General features: G+C 34.4%; 1 protein-coding gene and 1 pseudogene across 1 annotated transcript; both read right to left on the reverse strand.

Annotated features, from left to right (window-relative positions):
• Positions 1-4,124: 4,124 nt before the first annotated feature.
• On the reverse strand, positions 4,125-4,997 carry LOC141420848 (olfactory receptor 8K3-like). Its single transcript, XM_074066241.1, has one exon. The coding sequence runs from the start codon at positions 4,995-4,997 to the stop codon at positions 4,125-4,127; it is 873 nt and encodes a 290-aa protein (XP_073922342.1).
• Positions 4,998-12,736: 7,739 nt separating this feature from the next.
• On the reverse strand, positions 12,737-13,686 carry LOC141423197 (olfactory receptor 5T7-like; annotated as a pseudogene).
• Between the last annotated feature and the right edge of the window lie 13,165 nt (positions 13,687-26,851).

Genomic DNA, 26,851 nt, shown 5'->3' on the forward strand with positions numbered 1-26,851 from the left:
TACTGTCTTGTAGCACATACAGAATTAAAAACTGGATTTGCATGTGTGCTGATATCAGTTTGATCAAATTTTTGACATTAATGCATACTGGAATTTAAGTAATATGGGTGCAAAAACATTTTTGCATATAAATTCATAACTGTTAAATTATCTTGATGGCTTGTTCCTTTTGTTCACATGTGGAGACTTTTAAAATATCTTCTAATTACTTTGGCTTGAGGTCTGAATTGTCAGACAGGAGTGTAGACACTCCAGATTTTTTATTATGATTATTTTTTTGCTGTGGGTACATTGTGACATTTAGAAAGGTTCTTATAATATATCAAATATATTAGAGTTGAATTCACCCCCTCTATCATTCTCCTTTATCTCTCTCCCCGTTTTCTGGAATAGTTTAAACAGGTCTCATTTTTCCATTTACATTCATGTGTACACAGTATGTGTACAATATTCACCCTCCTACACCCTTTCCCCATCTCCTCCTCCATCCCATAGGTACCATCTTTGTAAAAGAAAAAAATGACTTTTTTTGTTTGTTTAAGATGGCTTTATAGGGAGCTTCCTTCTGACATTTACATATGTATCTTAATGTCAAATTTTATTTGCAATATCATTTTCCATCTTTTACTATCATTCTGTCTTTGCCAGAAGGTGTGCAATTTAATCCTATCTTGTTTTTAAACCCAATCACATAGTATGTATCATTTATTTGGAGAGTTAAGGCCTTTGCATTCGGCATATTATTGAAAAGTATGTTCTAATTCTAATAGTTTTATTAGTTTTATTTTTCCTGATTGATTTAAGTAATCTTTGCTCTTTTTTCTCCCTTATTTATCATAGAGATTTGCTAGTTTACTGACAATAATATTTGAGTCCTTGCTAATTTTTCTTTTCTCATTTGTTTTATTATATATTTTTGCAAATACTTACATTATACACATTTTTTCTTTTATTTTCTTAACAAGATGAGCTGCATTTTGATTTTTTGCACAGGTAGATTGACATTTTTTATTGTTTTTACATTTATTCATATGTGTGTACATTGTTTGGGCCATCCCTCCCCCTCCCTCCATTCCCACCCTCACTTCCTGGACAGAACAGGTTCTGCCCTCTGGTTCTCCAATTTTGTTGAAGAGAAGGCATAAGAGATAAAAAGAAAGATACAGCATTTTTGCTAGTTTGAGATAAAGACAACTATACAGAGAATGTTAAAGAAATTTTTATAATCAAGTGAACATGGATCTTTACTGTTTACATATTGTTACATTCATCAGATAATATTTTTTCACTATTTTCACATAATTTTGTCTTCATCATCTTTGATATCAGGGAAACATTCCTCAATCAGTTAGAAAATATGCCACATCTTTAGTTTTCCAAAAGTTTCTAGAAGTCAGAATTTCCTCTTTTACTCTACCATTTAGTAGAGTTTAAAGATCAAGCCACTTAGACTTGATTTTATGGTGAATATACAGAGCAATTTTTTACATAAACTTCCATTTTGATATTCACTTCACTCACTTATGTTTTTTCTTAGAACATCTGTAACTGAAAAATTTTAATATGCCTCTACTAATGAGCCTAACCTCAACTACAGGTTGCTTATCTACTCACACTCTGAGTGTCCCTACATTTAAATGTTTTCTCATTCTAAATTGTTTTTACTTTTCTGAATTACTTTTGGATAAAATATTAAGTTCTCTTAATTCAAATCACCTTAGCAATTGTTCCAATTATTTGTCACTTCTTTCTAAAACAATTTAAAAATCAAGGTACAAATAAAATAGAAAGTAACTATTAAATTCAATGGAATGCCTTATTATTTTCAAACTAAAGCCCTGTTTGTTCTGTGTTTGCCTCTCCACTTAAGGGACAATCAAAAGTCTGAACCACACTTATTATAGTGGTAGGAAACTGGTTTATGTTTATTCAGAGTTATCAAAATAACATACTAGAATATTTTGCCTTTATTATAGTTATTTATTGAAGTTAATTTGGGGAAGTGTAAAATCATTAAAATATACATTAAATTACATGTTTCCAGGCCAGATGTATTGGTATAAGGCTGTATTCCCAGCACTTAGGGTTCTGAGGCAGAAAGACCACAAATTTCCAGTCATCCTGGTGACATAGCAAGTTCAAGACCAACCTGGGCTACATAGTGAAATCTTTTTTCAACAAATTGCTTTTCTGGGCTTATTTATCTCAGAAGCAGCAGGCATAGCTTCTGCTTCTTAAACAACCCTGATATGTTCATGGGCTTGTTTGTACATTGGAAATGCTCCACCAACAATCATATCAGTGGTGTTAAGTATTACACTTCCATCCAGATGAATGTGACTGAAGTTGACAAGGTCACAGGCAGGTTTAATATCCATGTTAAAACAGATGTTATTTGTGAAGCCTTTTGAAGAATGGATGAGTCAGGTAACTACAATCTTAGATGAGCCAAGGTTGATGGCATTTTTTCAAAGAACTCTTGACTCAAGAAAAATGTGAATGTGGAATATTTATCATAAGGAAGAAGAAACAAAATTTTTTCCACAATTGTATCTACCCTAACGAATTACATTATGAAATTTTCACTTCATCTCTGTTCAATATATTTTTCTAGGAAAGTAAAATATTTTCTTGCACATATAACATTTTATATAAATTTTTGATAATGAATGAAAAACAGTATAAAGTACTTAGTAATATTATTTCCCACATGACTGTGTATGTATGTTTTTATGATTCTGATAGATTATATTTATACATATTTGATTCACTATACAAATCATTTTACTATATGATAACATAATAAGAAAACAGATCATTCTACTTGTGATGTAAACTAAATGACATGAATATTAAATTATGAAAAATAATGATAAAAGGAAGAATTTTAGATAGTGAAATGGATGATAAAATTTCTGAAGACATGACAAATATTCTCATCAATGCATATCCAATTACCCTCTTACTAGATAAATAGCATAGTGGAAATAATAGGACTATCTATGTTTAATGTCTTCAGGTTGAGTAAGCAAATCAATGTAGTGAAAGAACATATCTAAACTAAGAGATATTACATTATCATATGGACCAAATATGAGGAAAGTCAACAATAAGAAGAGCAACAAAACAGTTTCATCATAAATTAATGATTTTATGCAAGAATAAATAAATAAACTATGACTTGTAAATAAGAATTATAATTTTCATTTAGAGAGGTAAGGAGGAATTATCACCAATTAAACAAAAATGGATAAAAAGAATAAAGATCAAGCAAGTAAGGAAAGGGATAAAAGAAAACCCGGGAAGCTTCTATGAAGAGCTGAAGAAGTGTTATCTTAATGGTTGTATCTACTTCTATACACATATGCCCTGAATTAGACAAAATTAATGTTACACTGCAGCTATGGATTACTAATAGTCAAATATATTGAGTTAGTAGATGCTTTTCACCTACGTTTTAAAGTAAGTGTACTAGTGAGAAAAGAGAAGGACCCTTAAGTCCTCATATAGACTAGAAATATTTGAGAAAATTTATATGATTGACCTTTTTTAACCATCACACTACAATGAACCTCCTGATACCACAATTGAGAATGGTTTTAATACAAGCCATAGAATTGTGTGAAGGCTAAACTATAATACTTTGCTTACAGAAAAGAAGAAAGATACATACAAGCACACACAGATACTTGGAAGTGTGCTGTATAGGTCTACCACAAAGAACACATTAACTCACTGTTAATATACACTATAGCTTTTCACCTCCAAACTGTATCCATATTCAGGAACATGTTCCTTTGGCTTCAAGACTCAACAGTACTTCACATGTACTAGAGAATATTCTTAATTATTGTACCATAATTTATTTTTCTCTTCAAGAATGGCAGTCATTTATTATTTTGTTTATTGGTATATTCATTACATTTTCAACTTTGACTCATGCAAAGAAAGTCAACCATATGTTAAGTTTATTGGCATTTTTAAAACATTCTGAGCCAATTCACATCAGGTTAACATCTAATTCTGAATTTTAGGATTCATACTGGATTTATCATTTACAAAAAATGTTGCTTATCTTTTTCCATGTACTTTGTAGAGCACATTTTACATCTTTGTTCCTTAAACTATAAATCAAGGGATTCAACATGGGGATAAATCAGGGTGTAAAAGATGGAAGCCATTTTATCAGTGTCAAAGGAGTGACTGGACTTCGGCTGCACATACATAAATATCAAAGTTCCATAGAAGACAATGACTACTGTTACGTGGGACCCACAGGTAGAAAATGCCTTACACCTGCCTTCAGCAGAGTTCATTCTGCGAATGGCTATAAGGATGAGCAGGTAGGACATAAGGACGATCAGAAGAGATGAAAGCAAATTGAAAGCTGCTAAGATCAGAATAATCATTTCAATTTCATGAGTATTTGAGCAGATCAAAGATAGCAAGGGGAGACTATCACAGTAGAAATGACTGATGACATTGTAGCCACAGAAAGATGAAGTAAAAATCTTTGTGATGACTAGAAGAGACACAAATGTGCGGTAGATATAGGGAATTACCACCAGTAGCCAACATACTCTTTGTGACATGATGACGGTGTAGAGGAGAGGGTTACAGATGGCCATGTAGCGGTCATAGGACATTGCAGACAGAATAAAAATTTCACTAATAATAAACACAAGAAAGAAAGATAGCTGTGTAGCACAAAGGTAATAGGAGATCATATTTTGATTGAAAATAAAATTTAACAACATTTTGGGGCCCACAGCTATAGAATAACCAAGATCTGTAATAGCCAGATGTCTGAGAAAAAAATACATGGGTGTTTGTAGACTGGAGTCCACCATGGTGAGGATGATCATGCCCAAGTTGCCCAACACTGCACTTAAGCAGATGAGGAGAAACAGCCCAAGTAATGGAGCCTGCAGCTTGGGACATGTGGTGATGCCCATCAGGATGAATTCCTTCACAACAGTGACATTGTGTTTTTCCATCCAGTTTTATTACAAAACCTATTCTGGATAGACACAGTTAACAAAGTTATCTTTCAAGTTGAAAGATATTATTGATTAATTGTGCAAGGATAGTGCAAATAACATATATCTGAACATTCAAATGAAGACTATTTGAAAATAAACACATCTTTCAAATTAAATCATGATGAGACAGAAATAGATAAGTTTTTCTTAGTTAAGGTGGCTTCATTTAAAGAAGGAATTACTTCAGTGTCTGTAGATATTGTGTTTTCTCAGGTGGGTACTGATATTTTATTATTTGCAACCATTTGAGCTGACAAATGACTGGTTTTTAAATGATATTTGATCCAAGGTGATATTCAGGACAGAAACCTTCCTATGAGATTTAGAAATGCTACTGGATATATAAGTAGATGAATAGATATGTATATAGACAGACAGAAAGAGATATACATAAGCAGAAATGTAGATAAATAAAGAAAAATAATAAAATTTCAAATGTTAATAGCTTTAGGTTTTAGATGAATAACAAATTATTTTACTCTAGTTTTCTATTTCTCATGTACAATTTAATCATATTACAACTATAAATACATTTAATCAAATGACATAGGTCATATTCCAATTACATAATAGAAATTTTGAATGACAAATTTCAAAGTAGATGCAACTACTCACATTAGAACAGTACTCAAAATTTCCTACATTTTACAGGTTGTAAAGTGGAAATTTTTGTACTGTTAGCCAATGTATCAATACTAAAACTGTGGGAGATCATATTACTCATGTTTACATGAAAAAACAAGGCAGAATAAATATTTACATATGTAGATGTATCAGCCCATAGCTCAGTGTACTTGGTGAATAAAACTGTTAACCAAAACTCTTAATTTTAATATACAAATCCAAAATACATATACCTTAAGTTATTTTTGAGAAGCAACACTTCAACGAGATGTAGGAAAGAACTAATTTATCCATGCTACATGAGACATATTTCTCAAAGATCATGTACATAATGATATTTTAGTTTATTTTTTAAATACCAATAGAAACATACCTGAAAATAGTTTTCTTTATACATATATACATACATGCTTCTGCAAAGAAAGCGCACTTATTTGTCTGGGTAAAATGGTAAAAAGTTGAAAACGTGTTGTAAGAAGAATGTATGCAACTTTTCCCAGTCTCTATTTTATCCTCATACCTGCATTCTATGAATAAAATTGGACTATGTTCTATGATTTTAGATTACTTATGTTTAATTTTTTATAAAAATTTAATAAAATTTTCAGTTACATTAAAATAATTTCCTTTAACTTATAAATTTTTCTATGGAGGCATTTCCATCATACTTAAGATACACATAACAATATAACAATTGTGATGCATGTTGTATTGAAGAACTCAGAAAATCTGAAAATATCTGAGCAAATTATGAAAGAGGTCATTGTCATTGGGTTCTATGAAATAAAGTCTTGCAAAGTTTCCTTTGGATAAATGAGTATCATATTTTAAAGGAAAATTTTATAATATATATTATAAAATGGTTCATTGTATAGTATTTTACCATCATGCAGAATACCACAGAATCAAAATATAATACCATACGGTGAAATACACATGAATTCACATATTGTTCGCTAAGTCCATAAGAAATTCTTCCAAATAAGATAAAGCAAATAATGCAGAAAACATATGCATAACCAAATAAAATATTCTTAATACCTTTAATAGAGGGGATACCAAAAGTATAGCATGTACTTACCAATGTTTCCTAAACAAAACACAGAAATAGCAACGACACATTTGCAGTGAAAATTGTAGTGAAGGCACTCTGTAAGTGACATGTAGAGAGACACATAAATTCCTATGTTTCCCCAGCATTAAATGTAAGGCTGGCTGGTTTGTGTTCATTTATAATCCCTAAAAGTTACAAAAATAATGTGCATGTAGGGGTATCACTTTTTATGTATCATAAAGAAAATAAAAAATTATTTCATCTCTCTGTCATTGGATTGAATGCAAGCAAACAATTTCTTCATAGCTTACTATTCTTATTGAATACTTCAATTTTAATCTTTTATACTATATTCTGATAGTTACTCAGGTTACACTGAAAACTGAAAAACATGTTACTGTCAATTTAAAATAGTATATATAAAATTCTCCTGTCATCAAAATAGTCTTTTCCCATCTCACATTATCTGGAATGAATCCCATGAATAATTTATTGATATAAAAATATTTGGAAAGCCATCAAGATGAAAAGACTTAGTGCAATGTCAAATTCTGCCTTAAAAAAAAGAAAACCTGGGGGTGGAGGTGGCCTAAATAATGAATACACATGTAACTAATGTAACAATAATAAAATAAAATTAAAAAAAAATCTATATCTCTTATACTTCATCTGTATACAATTATATATATTATGGATATTTAGTTGAACATACATAAATATAAACAATTATATTTATATGTATATTAATATAATTAAATATAATTTTATAAGTATGTATATGAACATACAATTAAATATTTTCTAACTGTACACACATAATGTCTTTTTTCCAGATGCTTAGTTTCTCAACCTATTTGAAAATATATGAAGATTAATGTGAACTTAAAAGGAAAAGGTCCAACTGCTTTTCAAGAATCATGGAGTAGCAGAAGTTGAAGAAACTGAGTCAGAAATGTTGACCTCCATTTGATGTCAATACCAGAATACCTGTGACCATTTCTATAAGTACTGGTAACATAAGGCACAATATGAAAAGTTCTGTCATTGTTTACCTGTAATGAAAACTATCTCTTGGTTCTCTTATGTGTTCCTTAATATTGCATTTTTAAAGAAAATTTATGGAGTTTTTCATCTTTTGAGACTTTCCGTGAGGATATGCCAAACAATTTGTAGATTATCCCTAAAGCATTTGAGAGCTTAATGAAATGCCAGGAAGTTCTCCACTAATTGTCAAGGACAATTTATAGTCAGCTGTGAGTTTATTTATTTATTAATTGCTTGTGTATGGCAGCAATTCAGCTTTTGGGTTTTGTGCAAAAAATTGGTATTTAGATTGAAGTCATGCTTGCATTTCCTTGTACATTGCTGTAAAATTCCCAAATGCCAAGATGTGAAAACACATTAAGTATTCATTCATGGGTCAATAGATATATAAAATGTGTTAAACACAAACAGTGGAATATTAGCTTAAAAATGAAATACCTCAGCATGTTATAATAAGGATGAACCTGGAGAATGTGGTGGTAAATGCAGTAAACAACTTATAAAAGGAAAAGTAATGTATGATCCTATCAGCCTGAGGTTTCAGATATACTTAGACTTGTAGAATTCAGAAGATGGAATGGTGGTTGTGAAGCACTGGTGATGGGGGAAAAGAGGAATTGGTCATGAATAGACTTGATATTTCCATTATGCAAAATAAATATGATCTAGAAATCTGCTGCAGATCTTTAACAGCTACTTTTTATACAATGAAAATTGTACAGCCAGTAAGCACAAAAAAATTAAACTAAAAAAAATGAAGTGCCAACAATTGCTATAACAGGAATGAGTCTTGAAAACTTTACATGAATTCAAAGCAGCCAGGACAGATCATCTTTGCTGTGTGTCATTATCAAAATAACTGCAACAGAAAAAAATCACTGAAATGGAAAACAGATTGGGACAGGTCTGAAGGAAGTGAATGGGTGAAATTACTTAGTAAGAGTTTAGTAGGGATAGAAATGCTTCAAAGTGGATAGAGGGTTATTGGACACACAAAAAGTGAAATCATTGCCTTGAAAACATTTCCTTTAAATTTAAAACAGCAATTTTAGGGCATGTAAACTTTTCTCAATTGTTTTTGAATGGCCATATAATTTTATTTTTAATAAAATTGATTGTATTACTGTATCCTCCTTCCCCCATTCACAACCCTTAGTCGTCATTTCATAAGCGTTTATTTTATAATTTCTGACATGATTTGTCATCATTCTTGATAATAAATTTGAGTTATTGCATACAACAAAATGATTGTGTGTTTAATTAGTTTATAATAGTTTGGAGTTTATAGGTCTTTTTTACATTTGGTGTGATCATGGTAATTTGTGTTTAGAAATTGCCCAAAATTAAAACTAAAAGCATATATATAATAAACTCAGGGGATATTTTTACTATCAAGAGTTCTTGGGCTGGCAGAGAGACTCAAGTGGTAGAGCACGTGTTTAGGAAACACAAGGCCCTGTGTTCAAACAGCAAAATTAAAAAAGTAAAAAGAGGAATAGTGCTGGTAATTTTTAACATTGCATCTATGTATTTTCCTAAATTAAAATATGCTTGTTTTTCATAAGGAAGGTTACACATGAGGATGACTGATGCTATATATTCATATTATTAATTCCAATTAAATCATAATGTAAATAATAAAAAATGAAAATCATAATTCTTAACTCTTTGTATGCTTCTTCCTCTTTCTTTAATCCTGCTCCTTAACCTATCTTGTCTTCAGGTTTGTCAGATGTAAGCACCATCTGCCATTTGAAATGTAGTTACTCATGAACAAAGTACATCATGTTTGCAGATATTTTAGGAAAGCTTTACAGTATGATATGGAATATCCATCTGCAAATTTCTTTTTTCCTGGTTGCTTGCTTTGGATAACTAGATGGTGATTCATTTAGTTAGAGGTTATTCTCTGATCTTGTTGAATATATGAATTTATTATAAGTTTGCAATTTGTTTCACAAAATGTGCGATACTGTTACACTCACACAAGCTGAGTAGAATTATTTCCTTTACTCCATCTCCTCCATCATTTTGATGTTACCAACTTTAATCTTTAACATTTTTATTAATATATAGTACCTACCTGTACCGTGGGCTTCGTTGCGACATTTCCATATATGCATACAATGTATTTCAGTTTGTTTCATCCCTCCCATCATTCTCCCTCTTCCTCCTTCCCCCTCCTAAAATGACTTTGACAGCTCTCAATATTCTATATTTGTACTTGTGTAGAAAGCACATCAGCCATATTTACCCTCTTTTACCCTCTTCATTGACCCTCTGCTCCCTCAAGTGCTCTGCCCTTAATAACACCTGTTTTACGTTCCTGTCCTTCCTTAACATTCTGTTAATTGTTCAGTTGGGTTTTGCCTTGGCATTTTACATGTAAATATATTATACTTTAATTAGTCTAATGTCCTCTGTTATCTACTTTAGCATTTCCCCACATCCTGAATTGTTTAACAGTTTCCAGTTCAATTTGTTGCGTCTTATTCTTACACATATGCGATGAATTTTAATATTATTCACTCTATCATTCTCTCCTTCCTCCCTTAGTCCTGCAAACAGTTCCAATCTTGGGAAACATTTTGCATATATATGTAGATATGATAATGCTTATTTTTGTATTTGGATATATCTTACATACATGAGAGAAAACATGTGACCTCTGTCTTTCTGAATCTGGCTTACTTTACTTATGATGATGTTCTTTAGTTCCATCCATTTTCCTGCTAGTGACAAAATTTCATTCTTCTTCATGGCTGAATAATACTCCATTCTTCTGTTTTGTTAGTCCATTCATTAGTTTTAGGTCATCTGGGCTGTTTTCAATGCATGGCTAGTGTGAAAAATAGTGCAGGAAACATGGGTGTGCCAGTGTTTTTATTGTATCAGGGCTTATATTCCTTCAGGTATATACCTAGGAGTGTTATTGTAAGATCTTAAGTTAGTTTTCATGGATTTTTCAGTTTTCTGAGGAACCTCCATTCATTTTTCCATAGTGGTCATACTTATTTACATTCCTACCAACATTGTATGAGGGTTCATTTCCTCCACATTCTTTTTTAAATTATTGTTTTTTTCGATCTTGATGATGGCCACTCTAACATGAATGAGGAGGAATCTTAAGATGGTTTTGATTTGCATGAAATTACCAACTTTTAAATCAGTGTCAATTTATGGATAAGTAAGACTGTTTGATACAATTTTGTGTTTGAAGTTTTCAGGTCATTATTAATGTGGAGACATGGTCCATAAAATGTTTCTTTCTTTGTGAGTTTCCTGTGGATTAATAGTCTATTATTTATTAACACAACAGGTATATAATTAGTCCTGCTTTCTTAAATCAGTAGCTTGGTCTTATATTCATGATTGACCTCTTTAATACAGATTTTAAAATTTCATAAGAATAAATGTCATCGTTCTTTGTAATTTTGAATTGGATTTTAGAACTGTATTTTTAATGGTGTAAACACACTTATGCATATGTATAAATACACAAGTACAGGGTCAGTGCTAGTTTGCATTGCTTAGATATGCACAGATAATGGATATCAGTTATCATAATTTAGTTTGGACATTTGAAGGAAAAAAATAATTGATAGCACACAAGGAAGAGCTCTCAGAGCAGCAAACAACTGTAAAGATAATATATAAATATACTATGAGAAGATTTATATTTCTATTTTTGCAGTGTTATTTAAGTTCATTCATCCCATATTAGGAAAGTATTTGTTGGCTTTATTCTATGCAGTAGGGATATTATCCAATTAATTTTTAATTAAGTATCTTCTAAGTAATGAATAAAGGAACTCTTGATGGACAAAGTGTATGGATAAAATAATAATTTAAAAGTAATAAAGAAGATGAAGAAAGGAAAGAAAACCACAGCTTTTAAACACATCTTTGAAGAAGAAATATCTGTGCAGTGAAGACAAAGTGTGTTACTAGCAGGCTTAAATGTGAGCACACTAGAGACACTTTTCTGGACTTTGGTGCTTGGAACTGGGCAGTGAGGGAGAGTGGCATGTTTAAGAGCAGCACATAATGGTAGATATTAAATGAAAATTTGGGGCTGCGTGCCAGGTTCATTCCTGTAATCCTGGTTATTTGGGAGACTGAGACCAGGAAGACCAAGTTCCGAGACCAGCCTAAGCTAATAGTTTGAGGGATCCCATCTCCAAATTAACCAAAGCAAAATGGATCAGAGGGTGGTAGAGAAGCTGTTTTGCAAGCACAAAGCCTAGGGTTCAAACTCTAGTCCCACAAAAACAAAGAAAAAATATAGGCAAAAGCTGAGAAGAAGCAGGATTTATGGAAATCCCATAGTGCCTGATGGGCTGTATTTTGGGAAGAGTTACATCTGCCAGCCAGTTTTACCTTACTTTTGGAATTGTGCTTTTCTTTGGTTATTCCTGAATTTAAGTTAATCTTGGAAAACACTACTGCCATGTCTCCATATTCAGAGAAGAATTGAAGCATGGGTGCTATGCCTATGCTTTAGAAAATACAATAGAAGAGGAAGAAATTCAACCTCATTAGTCACCCAGTGATGATACCCAGGACTTTTTTTTACTTTATCAGATCTGTGTGAACAGTATCTTTTCTGTTTAAACTGTCTGTTCAGGCTGTGATTGCTACCTGTACATGCTAATGGAGCAGATTGCTTTGAACTAGATTTAGCTACCAATGACTTCATGAAAAATGGCCTAGACTTATGGAAGCAGTGTTTATTCCTTTAGATTATGTATTTGTTGATCAAACCAGTCACATAGAACTTAGAATTAATTATAATTGTAACTATGGTAGCCTAAACAATTTAACTTCAATAGAAATTATAGAAAAAACATATATAGCATTTTGAGTATTGCCTATGACCTTTATTTTAAAATATTCAAGATAATAATTGCAGTAATAAATTAAACAAGTGTTTTCATCATATCCCATTACTTCCAAGTTTCCAGTATTAATTTTAGTGTGAAAAATAAACATTATTGATAGACTGATTTTTTCCAAAGAATTTTTGCATTGCATCTTTTACATCTTTGTTCCTCAAGCTGTATATGATGGGATTCAACATGGGAATCACAATAGCATAAAATATTGACACTATCATGTCGTGCTCCAAAACATAGCTGGGACTTGGTTTCACATACATGAACACAAGTATACCATGAAAAACAGACACTCCTGTTAAGTGAGAACCACAAGTAGAAAAAACATTTTGTTTCCCTTCCATAGAACGTGTTCTAAGAATAGCAGAGAGAATGAAACCATAGGAGATTAGGATAATTAATATAGTTGATATTTCAATACTCCCAGCAAAGTAGAAGAGTAGAAGCTGGTTTATATGGGTATCAGAACAAGAAATTTCAAGAAGAGGAGGGATAGCACAGAACATCTGTCTAATTTCATTGGACCCACAGAAGGACAGGCTGAAAGTGGCTACGGTGTGTATAATAGCATGCACAATTCCACCAACATAGCAAGTCATGATCAGTGACACATAGACTCTGGGTGACATGCTCACAGAATAGAGAAGGGGGTTGTAAATAGCTACATAGCGGTCATAAGCCATTGCAGCCAAGAGAAAGCATTCCATGGTTCCAAAAGTTACAGCAAAAACATCTGTGCAGCACATCCAGAGGATGAAATGATCTTCTTCTTTGACATAAAATCTACCAACATATTTGGTGTGATAACAGAGGAATAGCAGGCATGTATGGAGGACAACACACTCAGAAAATAGTACATGGGGTTGTGAAGTCGGGAATCCCCAATGACCAGAACAATCAGTCCTAAATTTCCCATGAGAGTGAAAAGGTAAATTGCCAGAAACAGGAAGAAGAATACAATCTGCAGCTCAGTGTTGTCTGTGAATCCCTTCAGCACAAATAGAGTGACTTCAGTGACATTCTTCATGGTGAAATCTCACAGAATACACTTTAAAAATCACTGTAGAATATCAGCTCATATTATTAAGAAGGAATGAACATCACTGTGAGTCTAAGGACATGACATGCTCATATGTGTGGTATTTTTGGGGAAGTGACTAATTTCCCTTCATCACACTACAAAACAGTGACATGATTGTGCTTTGGGTGTCCATGCCACTGGCGGCTAAGTGAAGGAGAACATACGAGTGTCCTACCCTGGCTGAACTCATGCAGCCTTTAAAACCATCAGGTCAAGTGGTTGATGGGCCCCTGAATTCTATCAACTCTTTTTATATTAAGCATATTAAAACACAAAAATGAGTGACTAAGTTGTATCCCACTTTCATCGGAATAGATAAGCTATTATATCAGGGCAGACGTTTGGAATAAAATCAGAATTTTAGATAATTCAGCAATTTTGTACAATGGATTCCTATGATCTTTTCACCTGTAAAATGAATATAAGTTTGGAGTAAATACTGAAGAACAAATTATATTAAAAATGAACCTCTGATAATTCAATTATAGACTTGCTAAATTACATGTTTTTACTCAGTATTCTATCTAGATTAAATTTCATGAAGCATATATAGTATGTATTGGGATTTTTCCCTTATCAACTAAATTATACTTTAGAGAATATAGATTTCTATTTTTTATGGATTGTTTTGAAGGACTAAACATGAACATTATATCAATTCTATTTTCCACATTACACTGGGCTTACCTTTACGTTAGACAAATGGGGCATTTTAACTAGACTTTTCTTGAGATAAGCCCTTCTACAACAGTGTGAAATAAGAGATATTATGAATACATCTAAGACAATATTAGCACATCTTGGGAAAATTTGGAGCTATCTCTAGAAAAAACATGTAATTTATGATTACTGAATAATATAGGTTTTACTGTTAAAATCAACATAAATCTACTTCTATAATTTGAATTTAACTACAAGCTAGAAAACAGCAAGTGACTGAAGCTTCATGATAAAACACTAAGTTTACAAGATAAATGATAACATCCATTTATTGATCACTTGCTATAGGAATAATTGTTGTGCACAGCCTGCTATTCCACTCTGCAACAACTTTCTTAGGTAATCATCTCCCAAGCCAAGACTCACTCCTAGCTCTCCTCATAGTGCACTGCATTTCCCATCCATTTTTATTTTGCTGTCTTCCCATATGCACTATGGTTTCATTGTGTAGCTGGACTCTCTCCCTGACCAAGGCATAAAACAAAACATGCATCTTGATGTATTTGAATACTTTTAGTTACTTTAAACCAGAAAAATTTGAATTGACTTATAGGTTACGTAGATAGGGTACATGTTTTTTAAGCATTGTTTTTCCATAACACATCAAAGAGCACAGCTTGTTTCATATGTCAAATGTTTCCATAACTTCAATTGATGCATCTGTGAGAGTCCCTCCTTTGAACTAACTAAATCCATTAAGAAAATGAAGGCATGTATCCTAGATACAAACATAAATTCAATAGTTTTTATTTTTTCTTCTTTCAAAGAATTTAAGGATTTAATTCCCAGGCAGAACTGTGAATAGATCAGATTTTATGAACACAAGTGTTTCACACATGCAATAGGTGAGAACTAAAGGGCTTAGTAGCTAAAAAGCATTGTACAAAAGAACATCGTTCTCCTTGAAGTTTAAGGAATTTCCAAATATAGCTTTTTAATTATCTGACTATTTCTCTTACCCAGGAAACAGCACATGCAGGTTTGGGGACACTTTAAATTTGATTAGTTGGGGTTGTTTATATCCATTTTTTCAACTGTTGATAAATCCCAAAGAAGATGTCCCAAAGGGAATATGTTCCAATTATCTTCTATATCGTAATAGCAGTGTAATGGTTCACTTCATAATAAAGCAAGTAAATGGCCATGAAATAAAATCTGGTCTGCTGCTGTTTATTAAGTAAATAGTATTCTTTGGTGTCTGTTTTAAATGTTTTGTATTTGTATTTTCATAATGATTAGTGATGTTGAATATATCTTATGGGAATTTTAGTTTCTGGGCCTGTATTTAAATCTTCCTCCATGTTGAGTTCATTTTTCTACATTGTGATAGATGAGATTCTAATTTCATTATTTCCTACCTGACTATTCAGTTTTCCTGGTATAATTTTTGGAGTAATCATTCTTCTTCCTGTATTCTTGACAACTTACTGAAATCACTTGACTGGATCTGTAAAATTATTTCCAAGCTTTCTACTGTGTTCCATTGGTCTATTTATCTACCTTTATGCGAGTATGGCTGCTCTTAGTTACTGTAGTTTTGTATATACTTAAAATCAGAAAGTGTGATGTCTCTAGCTTTTATCTTTTCCAAGATATCACTGGCTCTTTGGGGTTATTGTGATTGTGCTTGATTTTTTTATGTTGATTTTTTATGTTTGTAAAATATGCCACTAGAATTTTGGAATGATTACACTGAATGTGCAATGGGTAAAAAGGAGTCTTAAAAATGCATATCAAAACCACAAAGTAAAGTCATGTTAAACTTGTTAGCAGAGTCATTATCAAAAAATTTTTTGAAAAAATGTTGACCCAGATGTGGAGAAAGTGGATCTCTTTTACACTGCTGGTGGGAATATAAAACAGCACAGTCACTATGGAAAACAGCATACAAGTTCTTCTGAACTTTAAAAACTACATGTACCACTCCATCCAGCAATCTGACATCTAACTACTTATCCAAATAATTGAAATGATGATTTAATAAGGTTACTTGCACTCCTGTGTTCTTAGTAGCAGTATCTGCAAAATTCAAAATACAGAAATAAAGCTAATATTCACTAGTGAATGAGCAGAAAAAGACTATGTGACATATACATACAATGGGATCTTATTTAGATTTTAATCTAAACATGTGACAACATAGTAGAACCTCACACACTTTATAAAAAGTGAAATAAACCAGCCTCACATAAACAAACACTGCTTGATTCTACTTCTAAACATACCTATAATAATGAAATACTTAAACAGAAAGTAGAATGGTAGTCATCAGGGACTGGGAAGAAGGTATTTCTTCCCAGAAGAAGTACAAGAAGGACTTGGTATTTGATGTTATACAATTTTAGTTATGCAAGACAGAGGCTGGTGGAGTGACTCAAGTGTTGAAGCACCTGAGTAGCAACCATGAGACCTTGAGTTCAAATCCCAGTACCACCAAAAAAAATAGTTCTACAAATTTGTCTTGAAAATCTGTGGTTCAGCATTGTGCCTATAGATAAAAGTACTGCATACATACATAAAATTTGTTGACAAGATAAGTTTCTGGATTCAAGTTACCGGAGCGGGGCCAGAAGTTTTTGATTTCATTAGAGAAAAACTCACAGAAGGAGAGAAAGGAGACATTAGCAGATGCAGGTTTATTGATGCAAAGCAAAGTGAACATAAAATGAAAATACACTTTCATTGAGGGGAGAGTGGACAGGCTTCAGAATGAGTGACTGCACTGATGTGCCAAGATTTCAAGATTTAATTGGAGTCTGTAAGCATGGAGGTGGTTATTCCTGGGAAAATGGGTTATATGTCATTAACTCCTGGAGACTGGGTTATGCATCATTAACTCCTCTTATATGTCAGGCAAAAGGGATGTTGACCTTGGCTGCTTATATGGAGCTTTTTACTTCCTGTGGGCTGCTGGGGCTGCAGGTCAACATGAACATGCTGCATGTATCAAGTCATTCCATTAATGACCATGATTTGATTTTTTTCAACATCCAACCCATCATTTTCAGCAATCAAGTTTCCTAACTCTTTTCATAACCTCCTTTTCAGTCCTCCTCAAGGACAGTGGAAGAAGAGCTATAAATCTCTTTTTCCAGAACTACTTCCTACTGAACAGGAGTGCTGGCACCACCTATCAGTCTATCTTTTCTCTTCCCTCTCTGTTAGGGCTCATTGATGAGACTCATATGGTGCTTTGTAGTGATGTGTCCCAGTTGCTGATGGTGTTCATCTTGTGGTATTGGCTGAAAACACTGTTGAAACATTTGAAACTCACCAGTTGGTTTTGTTTTGGGTTGCCACTGAGATCATTGACTCTTCCAAGAAGAAGTTCCTCTTGACTGTGGCTGTCAGTAGCACTAATTTATGGGTGTGTTCACAGTGTTTATATGGCAATTTTACCACAAATCATACCCATTTAACAAAACAATTGCAGTGGTTTCCCACTTGGCACTCTGACTTTCCCTACCATAGGTTTCTATCCTAGCTTAAAGTAATAAATATAGGCTGCGTCCCATTGGGTGGGCCTAAGATCCAATTGGAATGTTGCTATTTGCTCTCATACTAGTTGTGCCACTATTGCACCAGTGCAATTCCTCATCTTCCCTTGCATAGGCAAGCTGCTGTTTTGTATTCATATCTTTCTATAAACTTACCAAGATGGTATGGATTTTCTTTTATTGTGTGTGTGGCACTGGGTTTTGAACTCATGTCCTCATACATGCTAGGCAGGCATTCTTGCTGCCTGAGGTACTCCATCAGTCTAGATTTGGTTTCTTCTGTCAGCTGTATCCTGTCAAAAATCTTGCCACATCCCATATATGATCCACTTCATTAACTCCTATTTTTGCTCTTATTATTTATATATTTATTTATTTCAGTACTGAGGTTTGAGTTTAGGGCCTTGTACTTGTTAGGCAAACACTCTATCACTTGAACCATGACTCCATCCTGTCTTATTTTAAATTTTATCTATTTTTCTTTTTAAATGGGACAATTTTCCCGTGAGCAAGTATTGGATCAAGATCCTTCTACCTCTCCCTTCCATGTAGCTTTGATCACAGGCATTCACCACCATGCCTCGTCGCAAATTCCTTCCTTATCCACAAACTTCTCTCTTACTTACAATTTTCTTTATATCTCCTTATTTCTTTCTCAGTTGCCCCTTTCTTCCTTGTTTATTGACCCAAAATATACTCAAAATGGAATGAAGCAAATTATAATCACCTCTCCACACATAATTGTGCATATTATATTATTGCATGGATTATTTTTAAAAATGTCCTTTTACAAATTTTCCCTTTGGGCTCACATAAGTCCAAGAGTTACAGAATGTTGCATTCCAAATGGGGTTGGCTAAGAAAACAAAACTACCAAATGACCATGAATAGCAAACTGCCTTAACACAAGCAAGAAAAAGGCAGAACCATGAGAAAATGAACAAAGAGACAAATCTCTAATTGCACTTTAAGGTATAAAATTTAGGGATGCAAATAACAAATTGGAAGAAAAGGAGTAGAGCTACACTCTTGAAGCATTGTTTCCACTGCTATAACAGTGCAGGTTTTAGAAATTAAATGTCTATGATGACAGAGCAAATCTGAAAAGGCTGTCCCTTGAATTGATAAGGAACCAGGTAGGCTTATTGGTGAGCTCATTCAAAGTCACTCAAAGCTCCTCCACTCTGATGTAGATTGTCCTGAAGTAGGCTACCAACAGCCCTTGGAAATTTCCACTGGACATCAACAGTAGTTGTGTGTTGAGGCATGATCCTAGCTCTGTTCAGAGCCGAAGGCAGTCCCATTTCCAAGATACCTTTGGTTTCCATATGTGACAAGCCATCTTTGGTGACTTATCTTTTGAAGGGTATTTCTTACTCAAATACCCAGAATGTTTGCAGTTAAAGTAAACCTCTTTCCTTTGGACTTTCAGAGAACTTCTTGAGTAATTTAGAGGTATCATGGCTCCTCAAAGGTTGTCCAAAATCTTGATTCATCATTTTTCTAGCCTCTGGTCTGGTCTCATCTTATGCTTTTTTCTTTCTTCCTTTGCAGATCACCTTTTTTAAAGATTGAGATGACTGTATGTAGTAATTGAAATTGAGGGCTTTGAAGAATCAGTGCTAAATTGTAGAGCTTCTTCCCAATGTCTTGATCTAAGTGTACAATAAAATGTGTCATCAGAATAATGAGGCTTTCTGGGATTAGTGAGGTCAGAATTGACACATCTTCTAATGGCTTCAGTGGCCACCTTTATGTAGAGATTGGAGTTGAATGTCGGAGGCCACTTTGGGCACAGTAAAATAAATGGGCTTTCAGAGAGGTAGCAGTACTGCTTTAAATGACTGTATCCATCTTGGGAGGGGCTTAAGGCTTAAAAGTCAACATGAGCTCTAAGGATTACATTTTCTTTTTCCCAGTACTGGGATTTGAACTCAGAATCTCACACTTGCTTCACAGGTGCTTTGGCACTTGAGCCACTCCACCAGCCAAGGATTACATTTTCCTCTGGAGAATTGATAGCATAAATTTGGTTCGTGCCTTTGGGAAGTAAATGCCTGCACATATGGCCCCTTAGACCATTTGCCATGACTCTGGAAAAGAGATCTAGTGGCAGGATTGTATAATGATTTAAACTCCCATTTTCAGGCCACATTTCTCCATCCTCAGATTTGCATTATTTATATTGAGGCCAAGCTAAATTTCAGGAGTAAATTAGAGCTTTCCCCTTGAGCAAATCTATAGATAGTTGCTTCTGATGTTTGAGAGTAAATTCCAGAAGTGAGTCAATCAAGATTCAGTGAAAACAATAGTCATTAAAAAGACAAGAAAGAAGGTTTAATATGGATAAAGGGAGCCAATTTCTTCAGGAGGAATCCTAGAAGCTTGAGGAGAAACTCAGAATTTCAAAGTTTTGGCTTAATCTTACTACTAAGGAGAGATTGCTCCTTCTATGAATGCACACTGCAGATCTGAGCATTCTGAGGTCCATGTTCTGGCCTGATGTTTGTTGCCCCAAGTCTCAGAACTCTCTTGAGCCTTCCAAAGTCTATGGTCTTTGGGTTCCCAGAGTGAAGTCCCTGACTTTGCATCCTGTCTTACCCTAAGGTCTCTTTGACCTCTTTGGAGGCTCATTTCTGTCAATTGAAAACATGCTAGTGTCATAGAGAAGGAATTTAAACCTGAGTTCAGCTTCTTGTGTGTCAGTTTATAGTCAGTTCATGTCAAGCTAATTAGGGTGGTGCCACATTTTCATATGTAATGGCAAGGGATCAGGTGACATTCAAGTCAAGCCCATGGGAGGAAATCATTGTTCTGGGTTCTGTTGATCCTCTAACTCTAAATAAATTGTTTAGAATAAAATACTCAAATGTCCAGTGTAAGTTAGGCATTGTGCTGCAGGAAAATGACTAAATTCTGTATAGCAGAAATAATTACATAATTTCTCTTCCACCAGGATGGAAACTAGGTAGCACAATGTGTATGAGACATGCTGGTCAATGCAAGATGACCTGAAATGAGACGGCCAAGAGAAGATTAAAGGATATAAGAAACAGACAAGATTGAAACAAGCAAAAACCCGAGGTGCACAAACCTCAGGGTCAGACGTGAGTGATGTTCTCCGTGTTCCTACAGCATTGCATGATATTTGATTTGTGGAGGGTGGGAGGCATTAATGCCACTGTCACTGTGAGCACCACTCCACCTGTCATGGTAATCGTTATGTCGCAACATTCTTAGTAAAATTTAAGTGCTCAAATCATGTCTGTACAGAGTGGCAATTTGGTTTCCATCTCATGAAAATAGACAAGCAGCAAGTGAACAATAGTTAGGGAAACAGGATTTATGGAATTGAAGGAAGAAAAAGTCACCTGCCCCTGGATTGCAGTGCCCTCATTATTTCTGAAGTGACTTACCAAAGGATGTTGCAGATCCAAGTCACTGGATGGACCAGAAATTTCTTGGTCTCTTTGGAGAAAGAACTCGAGGATAGGCACAGAGGACACATTAGCATGAGCAGCTTCAGTCATGCAGAGCAAAGCAAACCAAACTTAATGTACACTCGGAAGGGTAGAGTAGGTAGGTTCCAAAATGAGTGACTGTGCTGAGGATCCCAAGATCTCGAGTTCTGATTTGGATCTGTGGGCATGGGAGTGGCAATTCTTGGGAAACTGAGTTATGCATCATTAACTTTTGGAGACTGGGTTATATATCTCCCACAGGGTAGTTGGTGGAAATTTTGGATTTTCATTGTCAGAATGGGGCTTTTCACTTCCTGCAGGCTGTGGGGGACTGTGAGTCAGCAAGATTCTGCCTTATTGCACAAGTAATTTCCTTAACATGAATAGGCTAGGAGGTGATTTTTTTCAAATCATTATTCTCAGCCATCATGTTTCCTAAATCTCTGCCTAATCCCTATATCAATGTAGTTTTCTTGTCATTGTGATTAAAAACAAAATAATATACCAAAACTATGCTTTAGGAAAAAATGCATGATTTAATACTACTTAAGAACTCTTAAGATATGAGACAAAATCTTATATCATAGTCTAGGCATGGTGGTGTAAACTCATAATTGCAGCTATTTCAAAAGTGGAGGCAGAAGGATCATGATTTTTGTGGCCCTAAGTGGGCAAATTTAGTGACACCTTATCTCAAGAACAATATGGTAACAAATTGACAACATGGAAGTAATAGCATCCACTCATCCCTAGTATCTCTTGTGAAAAGACAGGGAACATTTGGACAGCAGCTAATCTTTAAGGAGAGTGATGGTATGCCACACTTGTGTGTTATTAGTGAATAGCTAGAACTACATTTTAAAGAAGTAGGCAGATAGCACTGGCAAGATGAACAGAGGGAGCGTTCAGGCAGATGGAAAGACCAGCCAGACAAAACATCCAGAGCTGTAAAGACCAGGGACTGAAGCAAAAGAATGAAAAAGGCTGTCTTAATCTACACAAGAATGAATATAGAAATCTTAAAACCACCTGAAACCATCATAAAAAAAGACTAAGGCAGAATGAAGAAACTTAGAGGAGATAAACCAACTGAGGCTATAATAAATGTATACATGGAAATATCATGATGAAACCCTTTGTGTATCTACCTTTATCTCAAATAAGCAAAAGTGTCATTATTTTTCTTTTATCTTCTCTGCTTTTTCTTCTACAATATGGGAGAACAGGAGGGCAGAACAGGTCCTGTGGTGGGTGGTGGGGGAGGTTGGTACCAGTGGGAGGGGAGAGGTGGCAGGGAATAGGAGGGTGAAAACCAAAATGTGCAAAAATGTGTATATATGTATGTAAATGCAAAATGATACCTGTTGAAACTGTTACAGGAATCACTGGAGAGGGGGAGAAAGGAGAGTGGTGGAGAGGGTGAATTCAAGTATGATATATTTGATACATTATAAGAACGTTTGTAAATGCCACAATGTACCCTCACTCAGCACAATAATAAAGAAAAAAAGCAAAAAGAACAAAGCCTCAGAAAATATGTACTTGGATTTAGACTGTTTCAACTGTGAAAAAACACTCTTACTTAAACAGAAAAAAGAATCTAGAAACCATTGGAAATTGGATGGGGAGGAGAGAAAACCTCAGGGAGTGTTCTGGAAAGAAGTGACATAGCAGAGGTTGGGAATGGAGATGAAACAAACCATAAGAGTCTCAGACAACAGGTAACCTTGGACTCTAACTAGCAGAGTTGCAGTCTAGCCAGGCAGGGGTCCTGGAGACCACACTGTATAGGCAGGAGGGAGGTCTTTCTTCTTTACAGCATTCAGTCACAGCACAAATTGAAGCAAGTTGTTCTTGAACTCATGAAGGGGAACAGAATCTATTCTGCACCTATGTAGAGCTTGGGAAGGGGGAGATCAGGAGGACAGAGGCCATGGAGTCTTCCACTGCAGAGTGCACCCCTAGTCCAGAGTGCACCCCTAGTCCAGAGTGCACCCTTACTGCATAGTGCACCCCTACTGCAGAGTGCACCCCTACCACAGCATGAGGCTGTTGAAGACCCCAGGGATTAGAATCTGCTGATCCAAAACCTTACAGTCGCTTGTATCCTGTCCTGAGGTGTTATCACCCACTGGCCTGTCCCAGAGAACATGCCCTCCGCTTGCTAGATGATGCACACAAAGGAAAACACTGGGAAACAGGCAACAGGCTGGTGAATCTGCCCAAGAAAGTAGAGCTGGTTGGCATTTTGCCCTGGGCTCATGCCATTGGCATGCTTACAGGACTGGAAACAAGTTCTTTTTTTCACTATTTCAGAAAATAAAAGCTTTTTATTTTATTTCATCACTTTTTAATATTTGTTTTCCTCTTTGACAGATCACTTTTCCATAAAGACTTAAAATCATACTCATCAGTTTAAATATGTACATATGTTTTTAATCACACACACACACACACACACACACACACACACACACACACACACACACATATATAAGTAATATACGTATCTAGTGTTTGTGTGTGCACTCAGGGCCTCACACTTGCTTTCCAGGCACTCTACCACTTCAGCCACTACACCAGCCCGTTATTGTGTTGGGTATTTTCAAGATAGGCTGTCACAAACTGTTTACCTGGTTGGCTTCCAAACCTGATCCTCCTGATCTCTGCCTTGTGAGTAGTTACGGTTACAGAAGTGAGCTCCACCAGCACCCAACTCATATTTTATACAGTTTATTTCTCCCTTTTCTTTGTTTATAGGTTTCCCTTGTATTACTTCTTCATATAACATATGATTTCATTGATATATTTTGTACTTTTTAAAACTTTAATGTTTAATTTATTTATTTAGTCATTCATTTATTTTTTGTTGTTCTGTCTTCCAGACAGGTCCTTCTCACAGCTTTCAGAGTATGGGGATTACACATGTGAACTCCCATATGCAGTTGTTAATATTTAATTTTTAATCATCTCATCTTCCTCCCTCTTCTTTGTCCCTCTACCTATTTCATTGTTTTCTGATCACTTATCTCTCTTTTTCTTTTTTCTCCATTCCCCTTTATATATTTTTTCTTTATTGTCACTGCTTTTGAGTGGTTGTTTTGTGTTTTATCATTACTTTTTTTCTCATTTTCTCTTACCCAATTTACTTTTAGCTGAATTTTATCTATCTGTTCCCTTCTTATTTCTCATTTTCCCACTTTCTTTACTTTTCCCTATTCCTTCATTTTTATATCTCTGTCTTTTTTGCAATATTTACTAGTATTATTCATTCTCTTTTCTTTCCATCTTTACACTTATTAACTTGTATCTTCTAAGTTCACTTAGCAGTATCTTTGCTCGTTTATTCCTTAAATGTCATTGGAGTTGTGATGGCAATTGTTTTAAGTTTGTAACCACTATATTTTCATGGCATGTGTTGAGCAATTGCCTCTGTAGCCATATTTTTCCTCTGTTAGTAGTGCTGGGTATCAGGCCCTGTGCTTTGAGCATGTTGGCAAATTATTGATTTACTGAACTACACTTGCAGTTCAGTGGTAAGAAACTGATCCTCAAAATTCCAAGGACCCAGTCCTGCCTGTACAGTGTGAATACTTCAACTGATAGAATAGAGGAGACTGAAACCTCCAATTGATCACTTAGCTCAGTTGCAAAAATCCCAATGCAGAAACACAAGATGAAATAAAAAACATGACAAAGACTTATACATAAGTGAATAATTCCAAAATATTGGGCATTAATGACAGTGAAATAGACAAGAGTCCAGAGAAACAGTTCAATACTGTGATTAAAGAATGACCAACAAAATTAAAGAAGACATAAATAAATATCTGGATGCATTCAAAATGGACACAAATAAATAGGTGGATGAAACAATGAAGACAATGCAAGAATTCAATAAGGAGATTTAAATTCTGAGAAAATAGTGTCAAATTGCATTTTGGCAAGGAAAACTTTAGTAGGACAAATAAAAAATTTAGTTGAACACCTCAGCAGAAGACTTTATCAAGTAGAAGACAGAACACCAGGACTTAAAGACAAGGTAGATGAATTATGACAAACACACAACAATAAAAAAGAAAGGACTCAAAAACATATTTGACAAAACTACAGCAGAAAATTTCCCACATCTTGAGATAGAATCTCTTTATACTATATCATACTAAAAATTTGAATATACAGAAAAAGGAAAGACTATTGAAAGCTATGCAAAACAGGTACAAATCACAAATTAAGGCAAAACCATCATAATAACAGCAGAAACCTTAAAAACCAGGGGGATATGAGATGACATACTTCAAACCCAAAAGGAAAACCTGTCAATTAATTAGATTAATGTATCTAGCAAAGCTGTCCTTCATAATTGGAGCTAAATAAAAACCTTCTACAATTAAAAAAAAAAAACTAAAGGAACTCGTGCTTACCTAACCAGTACTACAGAAGATAACAGAATCCTACATACAGAAAAGGAACATTAAACATAACCATGAGAATATGAGATAGAATAAATCTCACTAATAGAACAGATAAGCAAGCAAGAAATGGGAAGAAATTAAATATTAGAAAAAATCAAATATTATGAAAGGAATTAGTATATCTCTTTTAATAATAACTGGAATGTTAATAAATTTAATCCTCTAATTAATAAACAAAGACTGGCCAGTTGCTGTGGTCTTATACCTGTAATCCTACCTCCTTGGGATGCTGAGATCAGAAGAATCATGGTTCCAGGCCAGCCCAAACATAAACATTTGTGAGACCCCATATCAAAGGAGAAAAGCTAGGCATAGTGGCATGTGTCTTTGGTCCCAGCAATTGAGGGATGCTTAAAATGTGAGGAATGTGTTCAAAAAACAAGACCCTATCTCCAAAATAATCAGCATAAAAAAGGCTGGGGTCATGACTCAAGTTATACAGCACTTGCCTAGGAAGCATAAAGCCCTGAAATCAAATGCCAGTACCACCACAAAAATAAAACAACAACAAAAAGATCATGGATTGAAACTAGATTCCTAATTCTCTTCCTATACAAAAATCAGATAAAAATGTGTCATAGACCTTAATGCAAAACTTCACACTTTGAAACTCCTAGAGGAAAACTTAGTGAAAACACTTCAAAATACAGGCATAGGCAAAGAGTATCTGAGTTGGACTCTAATAACTCAGAAAGTAAGAACAAATAAGATTGCATCAAATCAAATGAAAAAGCTTCTTAACAGAAAAAAGACAAAATGAAACAAAACAAAGACAATGAGCACAGTGAAGAGATAGCATGCAGCATCAGAGAAAAGTTTCATAGCAATTAGATTACTACATTGAGATTCTATCTCACTCCTCTCAGAATTGCTATCATTAGGAAAAGAAATATAACAAACACTGCTGAGGATGCAGGCAAGAGAAACTCTTGCCACAATGAAAATCAGTATGGGGTTC

Source organism: Castor canadensis, chromosome 1 (assembly GCF_047511655.1).
Source record: "Castor canadensis chromosome 1, mCasCan1.hap1v2, whole genome shotgun sequence".
Taxonomy (NCBI): domain Eukaryota; kingdom Metazoa; phylum Chordata; class Mammalia; order Rodentia; family Castoridae; genus Castor; species Castor canadensis.